The sequence below is a fragment of the Zootermopsis nevadensis genome, unplaced genomic scaffold (genome assembly GCF_977971745.1).
Source record: "Zootermopsis nevadensis isolate Lab colony 2312 unplaced genomic scaffold, Znev_1.0 Znev_ptg000011l, whole genome shotgun sequence".
Lineage (NCBI taxonomy): Eukaryota > Metazoa > Arthropoda > Insecta > Blattodea > Termopsidae > Zootermopsis > Zootermopsis nevadensis.
Genome location: NW_028259143.1, coordinates 11,917,424 through 11,931,744, shown reverse-complemented (window position 1 = coordinate 11,931,744; position 14,321 = coordinate 11,917,424). Strand labels below are relative to the sequence as shown.

The 14,321-nt window shown below is 38.3% G+C and overlaps 1 protein-coding gene and 1 long non-coding RNA gene across 2 annotated transcripts; one reads left to right on the top strand and one right to left on the bottom strand.

Annotated features, from left to right (window-relative positions):
* Window positions 1-781: 781 nt before the first annotated feature.
* Window positions 782-7,279, bottom strand: LOC147874065 (uncharacterized). Its single transcript, XM_087347532.1, has 6 exons — window positions 6,968-7,279; window positions 6,020-6,224; window positions 2,963-3,060; window positions 2,110-2,315; window positions 1,445-1,534; window positions 782-850 (listed from the first exon to the last, which is right to left on the bottom strand). The coding sequence occupies exons 2-6, from the start codon at window positions 6,022-6,024 to the stop codon at window positions 782-784; spliced, it is 468 nt and encodes a 155-aa protein (XP_087203658.1). The 5' UTR covers window positions 6,025-6,224; window positions 6,968-7,279.
* Window positions 7,280-7,965: 686 nt separating this feature from the next.
* On the top strand, window positions 7,966-13,384 carry LOC147874064 (uncharacterized). Its single transcript, XR_015534763.1, has 3 exons — window positions 7,966-8,118; window positions 8,783-8,889; window positions 9,212-13,384. It is a non-coding gene; the product is annotated as an uncharacterized LOC147874064 (long non-coding RNA).
* Window positions 13,385-14,321: the final 937 nt, after the last annotated feature.

Below are 14,321 nucleotides of genomic sequence, written 5' to 3'. Positions count from 1 at the left end.
CTATCAACTGATAATGTTGCGTATCCATTAATTAAACACGACAGGATGGTTATGAATGATAAATCGCGAGAGTACATTCTGTGCTTGCTTTAAAGTAACTGAGAAGAACCAGGAAACTGGGGGTAGCCGATACCAACATGTTAATTTAATGCGATTGGATAAAGCCGATATTTTGGGCGTGTTTTAAGGGGGGCAGGAATTGGATCAATTTTTTTTAGATTATGGTGCCACAGACTTTAATTAATCTCACAGGCGGCTTTAAATGGCGGATGCTAAGTTTGTTATGAATTGTGAATGGGACAGGGTGAATGTGTAAATGGATTTTAGGAACTGCTAAGGAATTTGCCTTCGACAAGGTGCGGATTGGCTCGTACAACTATTTAACAAAAACTGAACAATTTAACTATTTAGAAACAAATATTTTACAAAAAATTAATAATTCAACTATTTAACAAAAACTAAACAATTTAACTATTTAGAAACAACTATTTTACAAAAAATTAATAATTGAACTATTTAACAAAAACTAAACAATTTAACTATTTAGAAACAACTATTTTAAAAATATTAATAATTAAACTAACAAAAACTAAACAATTTAACTATTTAGAAACAACTATTTTACAAAAAATTAATAATTGAACTATTTAACAAACACTAAACAATTTAACTATTTAGAAACAACTATTTTAAAAATATTAATAATTAAACTAACAAAAACTAAACAATGTAACTATTTAGAAACAAATATTTTACAAAAAATTAATAATTCAACAATTTATCAGAAACTAAACGATTTTACTATTTCTTCCCAAATAGGGGCATATTGCTCTTCGTCCATTTCTGGGATCTGTAAAGGAAATGAACATTAGTATCAGAATAGCAACTGAAACAATGGGTAACAAGTATAGAAACACATCTCTAAGGATGCAAGTTGTGAAGGAATTTGTGACGAAGCTCACGGTGAAAGACACTGGGCTTATTCTAGTTGCATGGACTTTTATATAAATTACAGGCTTCAACCTGATTCAGCAGTTTTTGGGGTAACTTCTGGAGGGCTATGAGCCGGGATAGCTCAGTCAGTATAGTGACCAGCTACGGACTGGACGACCGGGGTTCGATCCCCGACGGTGGCAGAGGATTTTTCCTCTAGCCTCTGCGTCCAGACCGGCTCTGGGGCCCACCCAGCCTCCTCTACAATGGGTACCGGGGTCCTTTCCCGGGGGTAAAGCCGGCCGGGGCGTGATGCTGACCACTCACCCCCATCTAGTGCCGAGGTCAAGGAAGAGAGGAGCTATACCTCCACTCCCCCCAAACGCCTACATGGCGCATAGTTGGACAAACTTTACTTTACTTTCTGGAGGGCTGGAAATAGGTCAAATGCTTTCACGAATCAGTGTTCGGCCCACGTAATTGTTGTAATCCAAAGAGAGTTGACACTAACCTCTTTATTAATGAACTGCTGAAGGTCGGCGTCCATTAACCATTCATCTACGAAGCTCAGCGAGCTTGTCATTTCTGCTGTGTTTTGTCCCTGAAATTCAGAAAGTGGTGGATTAGTGGGCTGCAACCAATGAAACAAAGTACTGATACGACATGCGATATAATAGTACGATGGAAATTAATGTGGATATTTTGCAGATGCACTCTTTCCAAATGGGATCTGGTGAAAATGTGACAGAGGATTTTGATGTAAACCCAACAGAAATGGCTAACAGGAGTAAAAGTTTAATTATAGGAGATTTCAGTGCTCAAGTAGGAAATGACGTAATATTCGTAGGTCAAGAAAAATGGTGACGTGTGCATAATTAATGTCCTTATAAATATAAACTATTTGTAACATATCTTTCCTGTCCACAGCCAGTTTATTTTTAAAGAAACAGAAAGGCGGATAAATTAATGTTTAAAACTTAGAGCAGAGTTTCAGGGATTTAAATAGTGGAATATCCTAAATAAATTCAACTGCAATGCGCTCCTACAAACGGGGGCAATCGGGAGTTTACTCTGGTCATCTTTCGCCTCTGACATTCCACGCTTGTTTGTTTTCCATGTGCAAGCGACAGATGGCAGGCGAGTGAGTTCGTCCAAATAGTAATAACGACGACTTACCTCTGACGAAGCGACGCCTTGTGTGGTTGGGAATCCTCCCCATTGATCTTCCTGTTCCTGGATGGGGAGGGGAAGGGCGCTGCTTTTCTGCTCGGTGGTGGGGCGTCGCTTCGCCGACTGGCGTCTAGGGCGCCTCAACTTCCTTTTACGGGCCTGCTCCCGGAGGCGCTTTTCTCTGCGGACCTCGTTTGGGTTGTAGATGTAATCTGAAATCGGAAAGAATGACATTCAGGTCACAGCATTCCGTTAACGGTCGCTTGTGATCGCGTGATTTGACATCAGAGAAGGAAAATCAGCGACATTCATAAATCATATATTACAGAAAGACATGAACAGTACAATGTATCTTTCTTCGAAACGTTGGCATCGAATTAGTCGCCGTGAAAGCTGCTGATAATTCAAAATTAATATTTCCATTATGATTATTAAAACGAAACAAAAATTAATGACAATGAAGTGACTTCAAAGGGAGGTCTTCCGGGTAAAGTACTGCCTCTGTATCGAGGTTGAAGTCACTTTAAGACTTTGATGGGTTTTCGCGGTGGTGAGGCTGAGGAAGATGATTAAATTCTGGGTATTGGTGCAGTGTAGACTTGGCAGGAAATGAACTCAAAATATAAGGAAAAAAATACGCCTTCTGTGCTTTTGTTGACTTTTGCCACTCCAGCTCTGATCGACTCAAATCTTAAAATATGTTGTTAAAAGTAAATACTCGTCCAAAGTTCTCTTTCTTAAAATCGCTAGTAGTCAATCCCAAATAAATCTGAATCTGTGATTCTCCTCTTAATTCTCGGGTACATTTTTTGGAAGTGTTCTGCTGCTTATTGACGTTAAAAGAGAATTAATTACTTACCGGGATATTTTGTCTTGTGTTCCGCGTCCGCCTGGCGCACTCGGGCAAAATACTCCTCCTTCTGCACACCATCTAGCGCCCTCCACATACATCCAAGTCTGCAAATAGAAAAAGCAAAACTTGTATGAACACAGGCAGGTTGCAGGACCATCATCCAAGGGTTGCAGCTGGGTAAAGGCAAAGGCAGTGGCGTATGACGGTGTGCAAAATGTTTCACCTGTTCTCGACGATCAGAACATTTTCAGCAAAGGGAAATAAGATATCCAATTCAAATTCACCTCATGCTTTCTCTGTCAATTTTGGATCTTTGCACTTTTACAGTAAAAGAATAGCTCCGGGCGGACTTATGAATTCTACTTCTCTACTGCCCTATATATCCTGTGTTCATTTTATAATAAGGTAAATATAAATTTATAATCCAGCAATGGAAAGCAAATTAGCCTTCAACTTAACTCCTCACCGTCGAGTGGCGTAAAATTACGTCCGGCATTTAAATCCTGGGGATTGCAGCTGTACGTAGTATTACGTCCGGCTTTAAGCCTAATTTCTTCAGCTCATAACTTTGTAACGATTAATGCCAGCGCAATGAGGTTTGTAGTACTCTGTTGTGGAAAGTTTTCTGTGTGTGAAGATCCGGCAACCTTGTACAGTTTCTTTTGGGTGACTACCTGGGAGTCTAAAAATAAACGACTGGCCTCAGTTTTACAATGGAGAATCCTTCAAGCAGTCGTGTGTTATCTGATGCTGAACAAATATCACTTCTAGACGAATTATTAGACGACGAAATTGACAATTATAGTAGCTCGGACACTGAGAGTGTAGACTTTGACTATACACAGTTGGTGACACCGGGAACGTTAGCGATTAGTGATAATGAGAGTGACATTAGTGGTGGCGAAAGCCAGGAAGAAATTGTAGAAGCAAATTCAGGTATTGTTTCCGGCAAGTATTTGTGGGAAAATATAGACTCATTTCCTGCTTCAAGAGAAGCATTTTGTAATGTATATGGTCCTCGGTTCGACACGGCTGAACTAGATGTCGTGAGTTCATTCGAAAACATTTTCGATACAGCTCTTGTGCAGCTCATTGTAGATGAAACCAACAGATATGCTAAGCAAGAAATTTCTAAAAGTGCCCATCCTCTCACATTTCGATCTAGGATTAGGAAGTGGCAAGATGTCACAGTAGACGAAATTTACGTGGTTTTGGCTCTATTTATGTTGATGGGCATTGTTCAAAAGCCTACAATCAGATCTTATTATGCAAAGAACCGGTTGCTGTACACTCCGTTTTTTCCTGAAACTTTACCTCTGGAAAGACTAGAGATAATTACCAAATTTCTACATTTTGCAGATAACAGTAAGCAAAATGAATATCAAGGACCTCCCAAACTTTTCAAAATTTATCCAGTCATTCAGCACCTGAATAACAAGTTTCAAAATTTGTATCTTCCATCCCAGAACATTTCGATAGACGAGTCCTTGACTCTATGGAAAGGTCGTTTGTCCTTCAGACAATACATACCCCTCAAGGCTGCAAAATTTGGAATCAAAACGTTTGAACTATGCGAGTCTAGCTCTGGCTATGTGTGGTCTTTTCTGGTTTATACTGGAAAAGACATGGAACTGTCAAATCAATTTGTGACTGCAGAAACAAACAAAACTGCAGCAATTGTAGTCAAACTGCTAGAACCTCTTCTTGGTCGTGGACACACAGTGTGGATGGACAATTTTTATAATTCACCGGATTTGGCACGTTTTATAAAGTCCAAAAGAACAGACTGTGTTGGAACTTTACGTGCCAACAGGAAGAATGTCCCTCCTTCAGTGAAGAATATGAAATTTAAGAAAGGAGAGCGCTGTGGTCAACACTCTGGCGATATGTCAGTCCTCGCGTGGCAAGATAAGAAGAGAGTCACGATGATTTCCACATACCACAAGGATGATATGTGTGTGACTGTCAACAGAGCCAAGCGAGAAGAGAAAAAGCCTCTGGTAGTTCTTGACTACAATAAACACATGCTGGGAGTTGATCTGAAAGATCAGATGCTCCAGCCGTACTTGCTGGAACAAAAACGAGGAACGAAGTGGTACATGACATTGTTCAAGAGACTGCTGAATGTATCGATACATAACGCAATGGTCATGTACCGGTCTGTTCCACATACCAAAACGTTAGACACCTTGAAATTCAGACTTTCATTAGCCCAAGGCCTCATAGAAAAACACGGTCCTGGTGTTCCTCGTCCTGTATACGGCCGTCCGACAATTGAGCCGCCACCTAAAAGACTGATGGAAAGACATTTTCCGGAGCGTATTCCTGCCACCGGAAGGAAGGCAACACCTCAAAGAAGATGTGTGGTGTGCAGGAAACGTGGGAGAAGGAAAGATACGACTTATTGGTGTAGTGAGTGTGAGGCAGGGTTGTGTATGGATGGCTGTTTCAAGGACTACCACACAAAAATCAACTTCTGATCCACTTGCTCCCATTGGTCACACACAGAGTGCTCATCTTATAAGGTAAGATTACAAAACCATCTTTTAAGAGGATTTCAGTGAAAAATTCATAAATATATCTCATATAGTTCAAAAGTTATGGAAAAAAACGTATTTTACAGCAAAATTTAAACGGGCATTTAAAAAATACTACCGCCGGAACAGCACAACAGCGGTATATGCTGGGTATTTAAACTTCCGCGTCAACAGGTTAAAGTGCTGACTTTATGAATCGAATCTTGCAAGAGTCAATATTTTTTTAATTATTAGGTTACATAGTTTATCGTCACCACAATTATCAGTGTCGTCACGAAATATCCCCCCCCCCCCCCTTTTAGAAGTACAAATTTCTAAGTGCGCGTTCTGAACATGAGAAATTTCTCACATATAATTTTACAGGTTCGCACCGTCGCCATGTTTATCATCGTTCACGTATGTTCAATGATCATACATGTCCGCTGAATTTGAATATCTTTGAAGACAATCTGTCATTCACGAATGCTCTGCACATTAAATTATTAACAAGTAATTGTCATGAAGTACATTTTGTATTGCAACTTACCTCATGCTGATCTAATTGTTGCTGTCTGCAGGGTACAGGGCAGCCAGTTTTTTTCTCCATTCATTGGAGAAGATGACGAAGGCGTTAGGCGGCCTCGGTATCTTTGAACACTTTGATGTTTTTTGGCACCTTTTCGCATTCCTCTTCCCTTCGATCTTCTCTGGCAGCCCTGTAACTTCCAGCTGCTGGTGTTCCTGAGTTTTTCCTGAAAGAATGATGGCATCCATGTATAAAAACTATAATAATCAGAATATGGCCATCAGTATATAAAGAAACATGACTATCTCCAGTGTACCTGACCCTTTCTTTACTGAATAGTTACAGACATATGAAGCGTAAGTAATAAAATGCGCTGTTGACGTTTCTGAATGTGGTTGTGTGTAAAAAAGGAGCGAGGTTTCAGTAACATCAGTATAACAGAGAATATGTGAATTGTGAATAAGAGACGCACAGTTTTGTGTTTTCATCTCAACGAGGACGTCGTTAAACAGGCTAGCTCTGATTGAGTCTTGCTGAAAGAGGGAAGGGTGTCTACCCTGGAGGGCCCATCAGACAGAGCTCTTCCTCCTCACTAGAGACTGAGGCGCAAGAAATAAGTTCGCTTCTGACACGTGGACACAAAATTAAGTATTCTTGGTCTCAACTCTCAGAGAGCAAAGTAAAAGTACATAATTCAACACTAGAAAATGATTCTTTCAAGTCCAGCAAATTTAAAATGTCTGAGAGTGACTATAATAAACCAAAATTGATTTCATGTGGAGAATTCTTATTACAGTCCATTTAACACTTTTTGTTTTCCCTTTGCTAACATCACTTTGAAATTATGGGGTTCATATCTGGACATCTAGAAAGATGCATAAGCATCATAATTGACAGAACATCATACTGATGAGATTTACAGACTGTACTCCACAATTTACTGCATGCACAGAATTAAAGGACACTTACTGTCTGCTGCCAGCCATCCAATGTTATTTTCAATGCTCTTCAGCTCCCTCATACTGGGTCCTGTAGCTCCTGAAGGGTACATTTCCGTAGGATTTACCTGAGGACAGACACAAAATGAGTTATTTTATAGTCCAAGAATTCTCTGCAACTTCATGAAGTTAATATTTCTTATTGAACTTTTGTCCCAGTCACACACAAAATGCAGGTGCCTTGGCTGTTTGTGTTTGCACTGCAATTGATTTTCGTTTCTAACAGAAGATATTAAGAAGAATTCATTTATATGAACAGAAATTAAGGCTGTGTCAGATAACGATTTACTTTTATAATCAGCTTGTTAGGAGACGTTTCAAAGTTTTAATTACAGGATACAAGTCGGTTAATGATTAATCCTGAGAAATTAAGCTGTTCACTCAACAGAAACTTTCCGCTAGACGAGAAATTAAAGACTGAAAACAATTAACAATGTCTGAATATGACAAGTGACCCGGTCGTAAGTCCGTATCAGCTGTTAGGTTAGCCGGAATTCAAGTAACTTCGTTGATGTGGCCGACGTGTGTCGCTGCTATCATTTTAATGCTTAAAAATCACATACAAACTCTCAAGATAACGAAATAATAATATTAATAATAAATAGGAAATCCATGTCTCAGCCTTTGTGAAGAGCAGGAGAATAAAAAATCCATTAATTCAATAACTCTAGATCCACTCTACAACTTACTATGCTCAACTCGACTCGCTAAAGACTGGCGGAAGCCGGTTGGCAATGTGAAAATTCATATCTCTTTTAGTTGTTGAACTAATCTTTTTTGTTCTGAGGAAATTTTGTCTGTTTAACCTGCAGTAAATGTTGTCAAGTAAATTAGATTTGGAACTTCATCATTTTATCATTGTGGCAAAGAGTTGAAAATGATTGTCTCCTTTAATTGCAGACTTGTTTGTTAGGTAAATTGTAAAAAAACTTGTTAATGTTGATTTGTGTAATAAATATTTTGGCAGTGAGCAACCCAAAGGAAAACCTGGAGGGAGACACATCTGTGATGACATACCGAGGTCACTGTGTTCTTCAGACTCCTGTGAGATGTCACTTCTCACCAGAGTTCACCACAGGACAGCGTTACATTTATACAGGTTGTCAGCTGGGAGAGTAATCAGTAAGTATATTACTGGTTGTATCACTTTACTTGATTATGATTAAAAAAACTGACATAATATAATATTATGACATTTAAATTAAGGCCTCAATGATAGTAAAGGTGAATTAACAGAATCTTGACTTTTTTCAGTGGTATAGAGTGTTTGAAAGTTATTGTTTGCAGTTAACCATGATCTGCCAATATTGCCAGTGCCAGTGTTGCCAGGTTGTGCATTACTATGTAACCACAACTACACAGTGACTTTCCAAATGCACTGTAGAGCTGAAATGTTTGTATTGTGGTTAATGACACAACTTATACCATATTTGACCTCCCAGCCCTCAGCCCACCTTGGTAATAGTAAAGCAGTCCATTTTAGTGATGGTTCAGCTATGAAGGAGGTGGGCTGTGTTTTCACTGATATGGGGATGTAATGTGTATTCAAGGTTTTAATTGAAATTTGTTACCAAATTAATGAATAATAATATTTGTCTGCAATATAACACTCACAATAGACATGCCAACCTCATAGTTCTTATTATATCTGGCTTTGCCTGATTTAAATTTGATTATATCATAGCTGTTCTTATTCCAGATGCCTCTCAATTTATGTATCATTTGTATGTTGGTGTTACCATGTTATTTTATATATGTAACAGTGACTACTTTTTCCTTCTTTCAGTTTATGATGTCCTTACGGGTAAAGTGCACAGTGTGTTGTCTGGACATAGGGCTTGTGTTTGAGATGTATCGTGGCATCTGCACAGACAGGAACTCATAAGTACATCGGTAAGTTTTGCTCTGTTGTATAAAAGTAATATCAGAAAATTGATCTTGTATTATGCAAATACTAATTCACTTTTGAAGGTAATTTCAATTCACTTTTTATAGAGTTCCTTGCTGTTTCCATACTGAGGTGGGTATGTAATATCAATGTGAGAAGATAACCTTTGCTTCTGTAGGTACCAGGCCGAGCAATTAAAGCAGGGCAAAACAGACATTTCTTTGGATAAGGAGGCAGACCAACAATTTAAGAGCCAGCAACAATTTTCTGGTATAGAGAATGTATGCATGTAGAATACTGTTACAAACATCATTTTTTGTTTGACAGTGGATGGAACACTGGGGAAATGGACCTACTCAGGGAAGACAAAATTGGACTTGGAGGATGAAGATGTAGATACCTTATACCCATCAGACCAAGGTTCAAGAGGTCTGCGTCGTAGCCGTCGTATTGCCCAACAGCGGGAAAGACAGGAAAAGCTACAAGATGCCCCTGAACAGAAACATACGACAAGCTTTTGACTCATGTGACCAGTGAACCAGGTTAGAATGACTGAAGCAATCTGGTATCTGTGAAACATCCCAACATTTGCTCAAAAGCAGGATGATGCAGTATTGAACAGATGGTGTTTCCATGGATGTAAGAGTGGCTGTATAGCTACTGCTGCTTGTCGAGAGTGACTTACCCATTTACTAGTCTGTACTGTGTAACTCCAAATAGTTACCTATCATAAACACTGCACAAGTTAATTTTTGTAACAATGCAAAAGCTTGTTTGTGTTCAAGTTACAGGTTGTTGGAAATATATTTGTGATAATAATTTGTATGAGATTACAGAATATGTTAGGAGTGTGTAGTGATGACTAACTCCAGTCACCACTCTTGAGTGCTGTATTTATTTATTTGTGATTTGTTTTTTTGTGGAAGGAATATTAAATCAACAAAAAATTATAAAGGAAGAAATTGACTTCAGTAAAGTATAGTATGTGGCTACTAGTTCAATAAATTGTCTGCACTGACTTGCTGACACAGACACAGTTTTTGTTTTGTACTTTTGACTTCAGCTGACTATGAGGTAGCATCATGTTTGAAAGGGAAGCCACAGTTTGTTCATGAAAGCATCATCCATAATAATTCTGTTAATACAGATATAATTTTCTTTACAGGATCTGGTTGACAACATAGTTGTCGTGTTCAGTTATTTTCAGAGGAAAGTCATCCTGACCACTCATTTCCCCTAATTTAGGCATATATTACTACTACTTTTTAATTAGTGTTGTGCTGTGACAAGTTATATTCTCCATTACGAGGTGCGATCGGAAAGTTTCAAGACTGTGTCAATAGAGGGCGAACCGGATCTAGTACGAGCTTCTGCCGCCAGGGGGTGCGGCCTACATTCATAGTGAATCAGTGTGCCAGCCGGCATCATCGAATTAGCATTTGTTTCTTAGTTACGGGCGTTTTGGTAGTGCATTACACCGACCCTCCTGCGATTTCGGAATGGCGTGTGCATCAAATTTTGCCAAAGACTCGCCAAAACGGCTACGGAAACGTATGAAATGCTAAAGCAAGCATGTGGGGAGTCCGCAATGGGTTGTGCACAAACTTTTGTGTGGCATTCACGTTTTAAAAATAGCCGAACCTCTGTCGATGATGACGAGCGTTCTGGACGACCATCTTCGAGCACAACGCCCGAAAATGTTACGAAGATTCGGCAGGCCATTCACGAAGATCGACGTCGTACCATCAACGACTTGTGCGACATTGTTGGGATAGGCTATGGGACCTGTCAGCTGATTCTAAAGGAAGAACTCCACATGCGACACATCCTGTCTGAGGACCAGAAGCAGAATCGACTTCTCGTTTGTCAGGAGCTCAAAGATCTTGCAAGAACCGACCCCAACTTCCTTTCTAAGCTCCGTGTGACTTCTTCCTCTTCCCAAAGATGAAAATTCAGCTAAAGGGACGGAGATTTGAGACGATAGAAGAGATTCAGGCAGAATCGCAGATGGTGCTTGACAGGCTGACAAAGAAAGATTTCCAGGGATGCTTCCAGGCTTGGCAGCGGCGCTGGGATCGTTGTGTTCACTCCCAGGGGAACTACTTCGAGGGTGATGGATGAATTTAATACCTGAGATAAGTGTACGGTTTTTTTTTATAGGCGCAGTCTGGAAACATTCCAATCACACCTCGTATTGGATAGCAGAATACATTTCTCCTTCAAATGTTTAAAAGAAATGGTTTATGTTATTTCTTGCAAAGAATATTTATGTGATTTCCTTCAGGTTGTTGCAAAAAATTTACATTTCAGGGGATAATTGTTTATACTCTTTAGATTAACACATTACATAATTTATTTCAATATGAAAAGAATTTCAGATTAATAAATTGATTTCTTACCGAAATGTGGAGGGTATGATGGCCTAGTTGTAAATTGCTGGTCTAGAGTGCCATTTTGCGACTGTGCATCTGTTGCAGATTTTGCTCATGCCTTTTCTATCCTTTGTAAATATAGTAAAGGTGTGGAATACCAGTTTACCTCTATAGTAAGGAATCCAAGCTGCTGGTTCTCTTTGTTGACCATGATCTGTGTTACAGTCATAATGAATTCTATTCTTTAGGCACTCCCACTTCAGAATTGGATTCCTTCACTCTCACCATGCGGACAAAGGTCAGAAAGACCATAAATACTGTAAATGGAGGTGTTAGGATGAAATAAAAACACTTTGAATTTGTTTAGTTCTGTGGTTCAGGGTAACATGTTAGCCTCATCTTGGGATTGGTGTCAAAGTTTTTGCATGGTTTCCCCATTTCTTACCTTTGACAGAATGAGATGTACCACAGTTTACAGTCCTTATCAAGCTGTAAGTTGTCTGGCAGCCATCACATTCATCATTACCAGTGGTCAACAAATGTCTCATTTTACCAGTGAGACCAAAGTTTTAATCGTAAGACGTATCTTCCAGATACAGGTACGGATCATTCAGACAGTGTGTGGTGCTGTAATTTGTTTTCTACATCCTGATTTTTGAACATGTCATTGTCATGTTGACAGAGACGTTTATTCCATGCCAGTTTCAAACTGACTTCGATATATATGGAGAAATCAAAAAAGAGTGGGAGAAACTATTAATGTGAAAATCAAAACTTATGCATTTGTTGACCTTCATTTTTCATACGTCATGGATGGATTTGTTGAGCCCTGATCATCACCCTTATTTCAGGAGTAAATTGAATGCATCCTTTTGGGCGCTTTTCCTTTACAAATGGATTCCTTCCTACCAGGTATGCAGAAGTTGGGAAAACTATGAAATGCTTGTAGGTTGTATTTGTCATGGCACCCTAAAATATTGAGGAATGATCCAGTTTGCATACAAGTTACATGTTATTTTGCAAAATAAATTTTGTTTTAAGGTGAAATATGACTTGAAAAGAAGAATTTTTGGTTTTATTTTCACAAGACCTCCCAGTTCTTTACTATTTTTTATGATCATAATATCATGTAAAATATGCTTTTGAATGTTACATTTAATGTGTCATGAATGAGAACAGTATTTGCTGAATGTAGGTTGCACCCTCATGTTTTTTGACTAAAACTATGATTTTAAAATTTTGCCTTACATTCAGGTAAATATGGTACGTGCGACATGTAGGACGTGTTTGGAATACAGTGATCCTTTTACAGGAAACTGAAACTTAATGTACTTGTTAAAGGGCCCAAAGACATACCTAAAAAATCTTGGAAACATTGAAGGGGATGAGAAAAGACTGACTGCCATGGCTGTCAATTTTTTTTTGTCTCATGACCATCAAAAGTGTGTTTATTTTTATATGCTATGAATTTAGAATATTGTGCTTTTCCTCCTGGGTAAGAGTTACTTAAGTATAAGGTCAAAATCAGACCATTTTTTGATTACAGTGCTGAGGAGTTAGTTGCTTTGAATTCTTGGATAGTGTATGTTCAGTAAAGAATTATTGGTACAAAAATGTTAGGTTTAAATTGCACAATGATTACATGACTTGGCAAAGGAAAGGCCTTTGTATAATTGTTTGGTTTCAGCACCTCTGCAGCTTTATACCCAAGGTGACATATAATGTTATGTTAAAGTTTAATTTGACTGGAGTTAGCATCTCAACATGCTTGTTAATACTCTTTGTTGAAATAATTTGTTAAAAAGTTAGGTGTATCCAAATATCACTAAAGCTGGAAAATTGTGTGATTTATCAGGTGTCATAGGAAAATACTTCATGGTTTCTTGGAAGGAATTGCATCACATCCATTAAAGTCTTTTTCTGTTATTTTATGTGAAAGAGGTCAGAGTTCTTTAAAATATCCTCTCTCTCTTCTCTCCTGTTTCTTTCTGTACATATGAATCAGCATTCTTTGTTTTGATATAATTGGAGAATGACTTGTTGCTGTGAAATACAAGGGACTTATGGAGGGCAGAATTTGTAATAATTGTTTTGGATATTACATGGAATAAAATTGTAATGAATATTACCGACATATATTTCTTGAACTTTGACCACATTTAAAATATTTTAGCTATAAGCACTACAAACATGATAACACAGAGGAAAACTGAAATATGGAATAACTGGTTCCAAGTAGTTGTAATATTTTAATACATAAGACACTTGATATTCCATTCATCTTCTGACATCTCAGTATAATTTTGTATTTGATGTTTCACTGCTGTTTGAATTCAGAGCAGGACATTCTGTTATCGGTTGAAATTTAGTGTATTGTTTCAGTGGCATGATGTCAAAGGACCAAAAAGAGACATTGTTTATGCCATAGTCTGCTGCTGGTTAGAATTAAGGGGTTATGCTTTTCCTCATTTTTATTCCTATTATCCTCTGCTTGGCACAATAAAAAAACATCTATTGCAAACTTTGTTGCATGGATTTCACTTATTCATAGATGGCTGTCTACTAGGTGGTAGCATGATGTAGTCTGGTACTCTACTCAAGACTTTGTGGTGCTACATACCAAATGACAGCCATCTCTGTACTCACTGCCATGAGAACCTCAAATCCTACTCACTTTCTCATGTTTGTTATTTAATTTGTGAATTGTGTTTCATGTCATAAAAGCATGATTAAGTTATAAATCAGGTTAGCTTAAGCAGTAATACATCTGACTTCTATCTGAAAGTACCATAAAACCTTACTAATTCATATCCTCTGTAATGGGGTTTCTCAACTTGTGGTCCACTGATGAGTTTTGTGCATTCTGCCTTTAGGCTATTATATTTATTGTCAGACTGCGACACTGTGTGATGAAACTGCATAATTTGTTTCTGATATCTTTATTTGGCAGTGCCTGTCACTGTGAGCATCTGTTCAGAATGTCAGTGAAGATCTAGGACATGTCTCACTGATGAACACTTGGAGGGATGCTTGCAACAAAAATTAAACCTCATATTGAAAGGCTG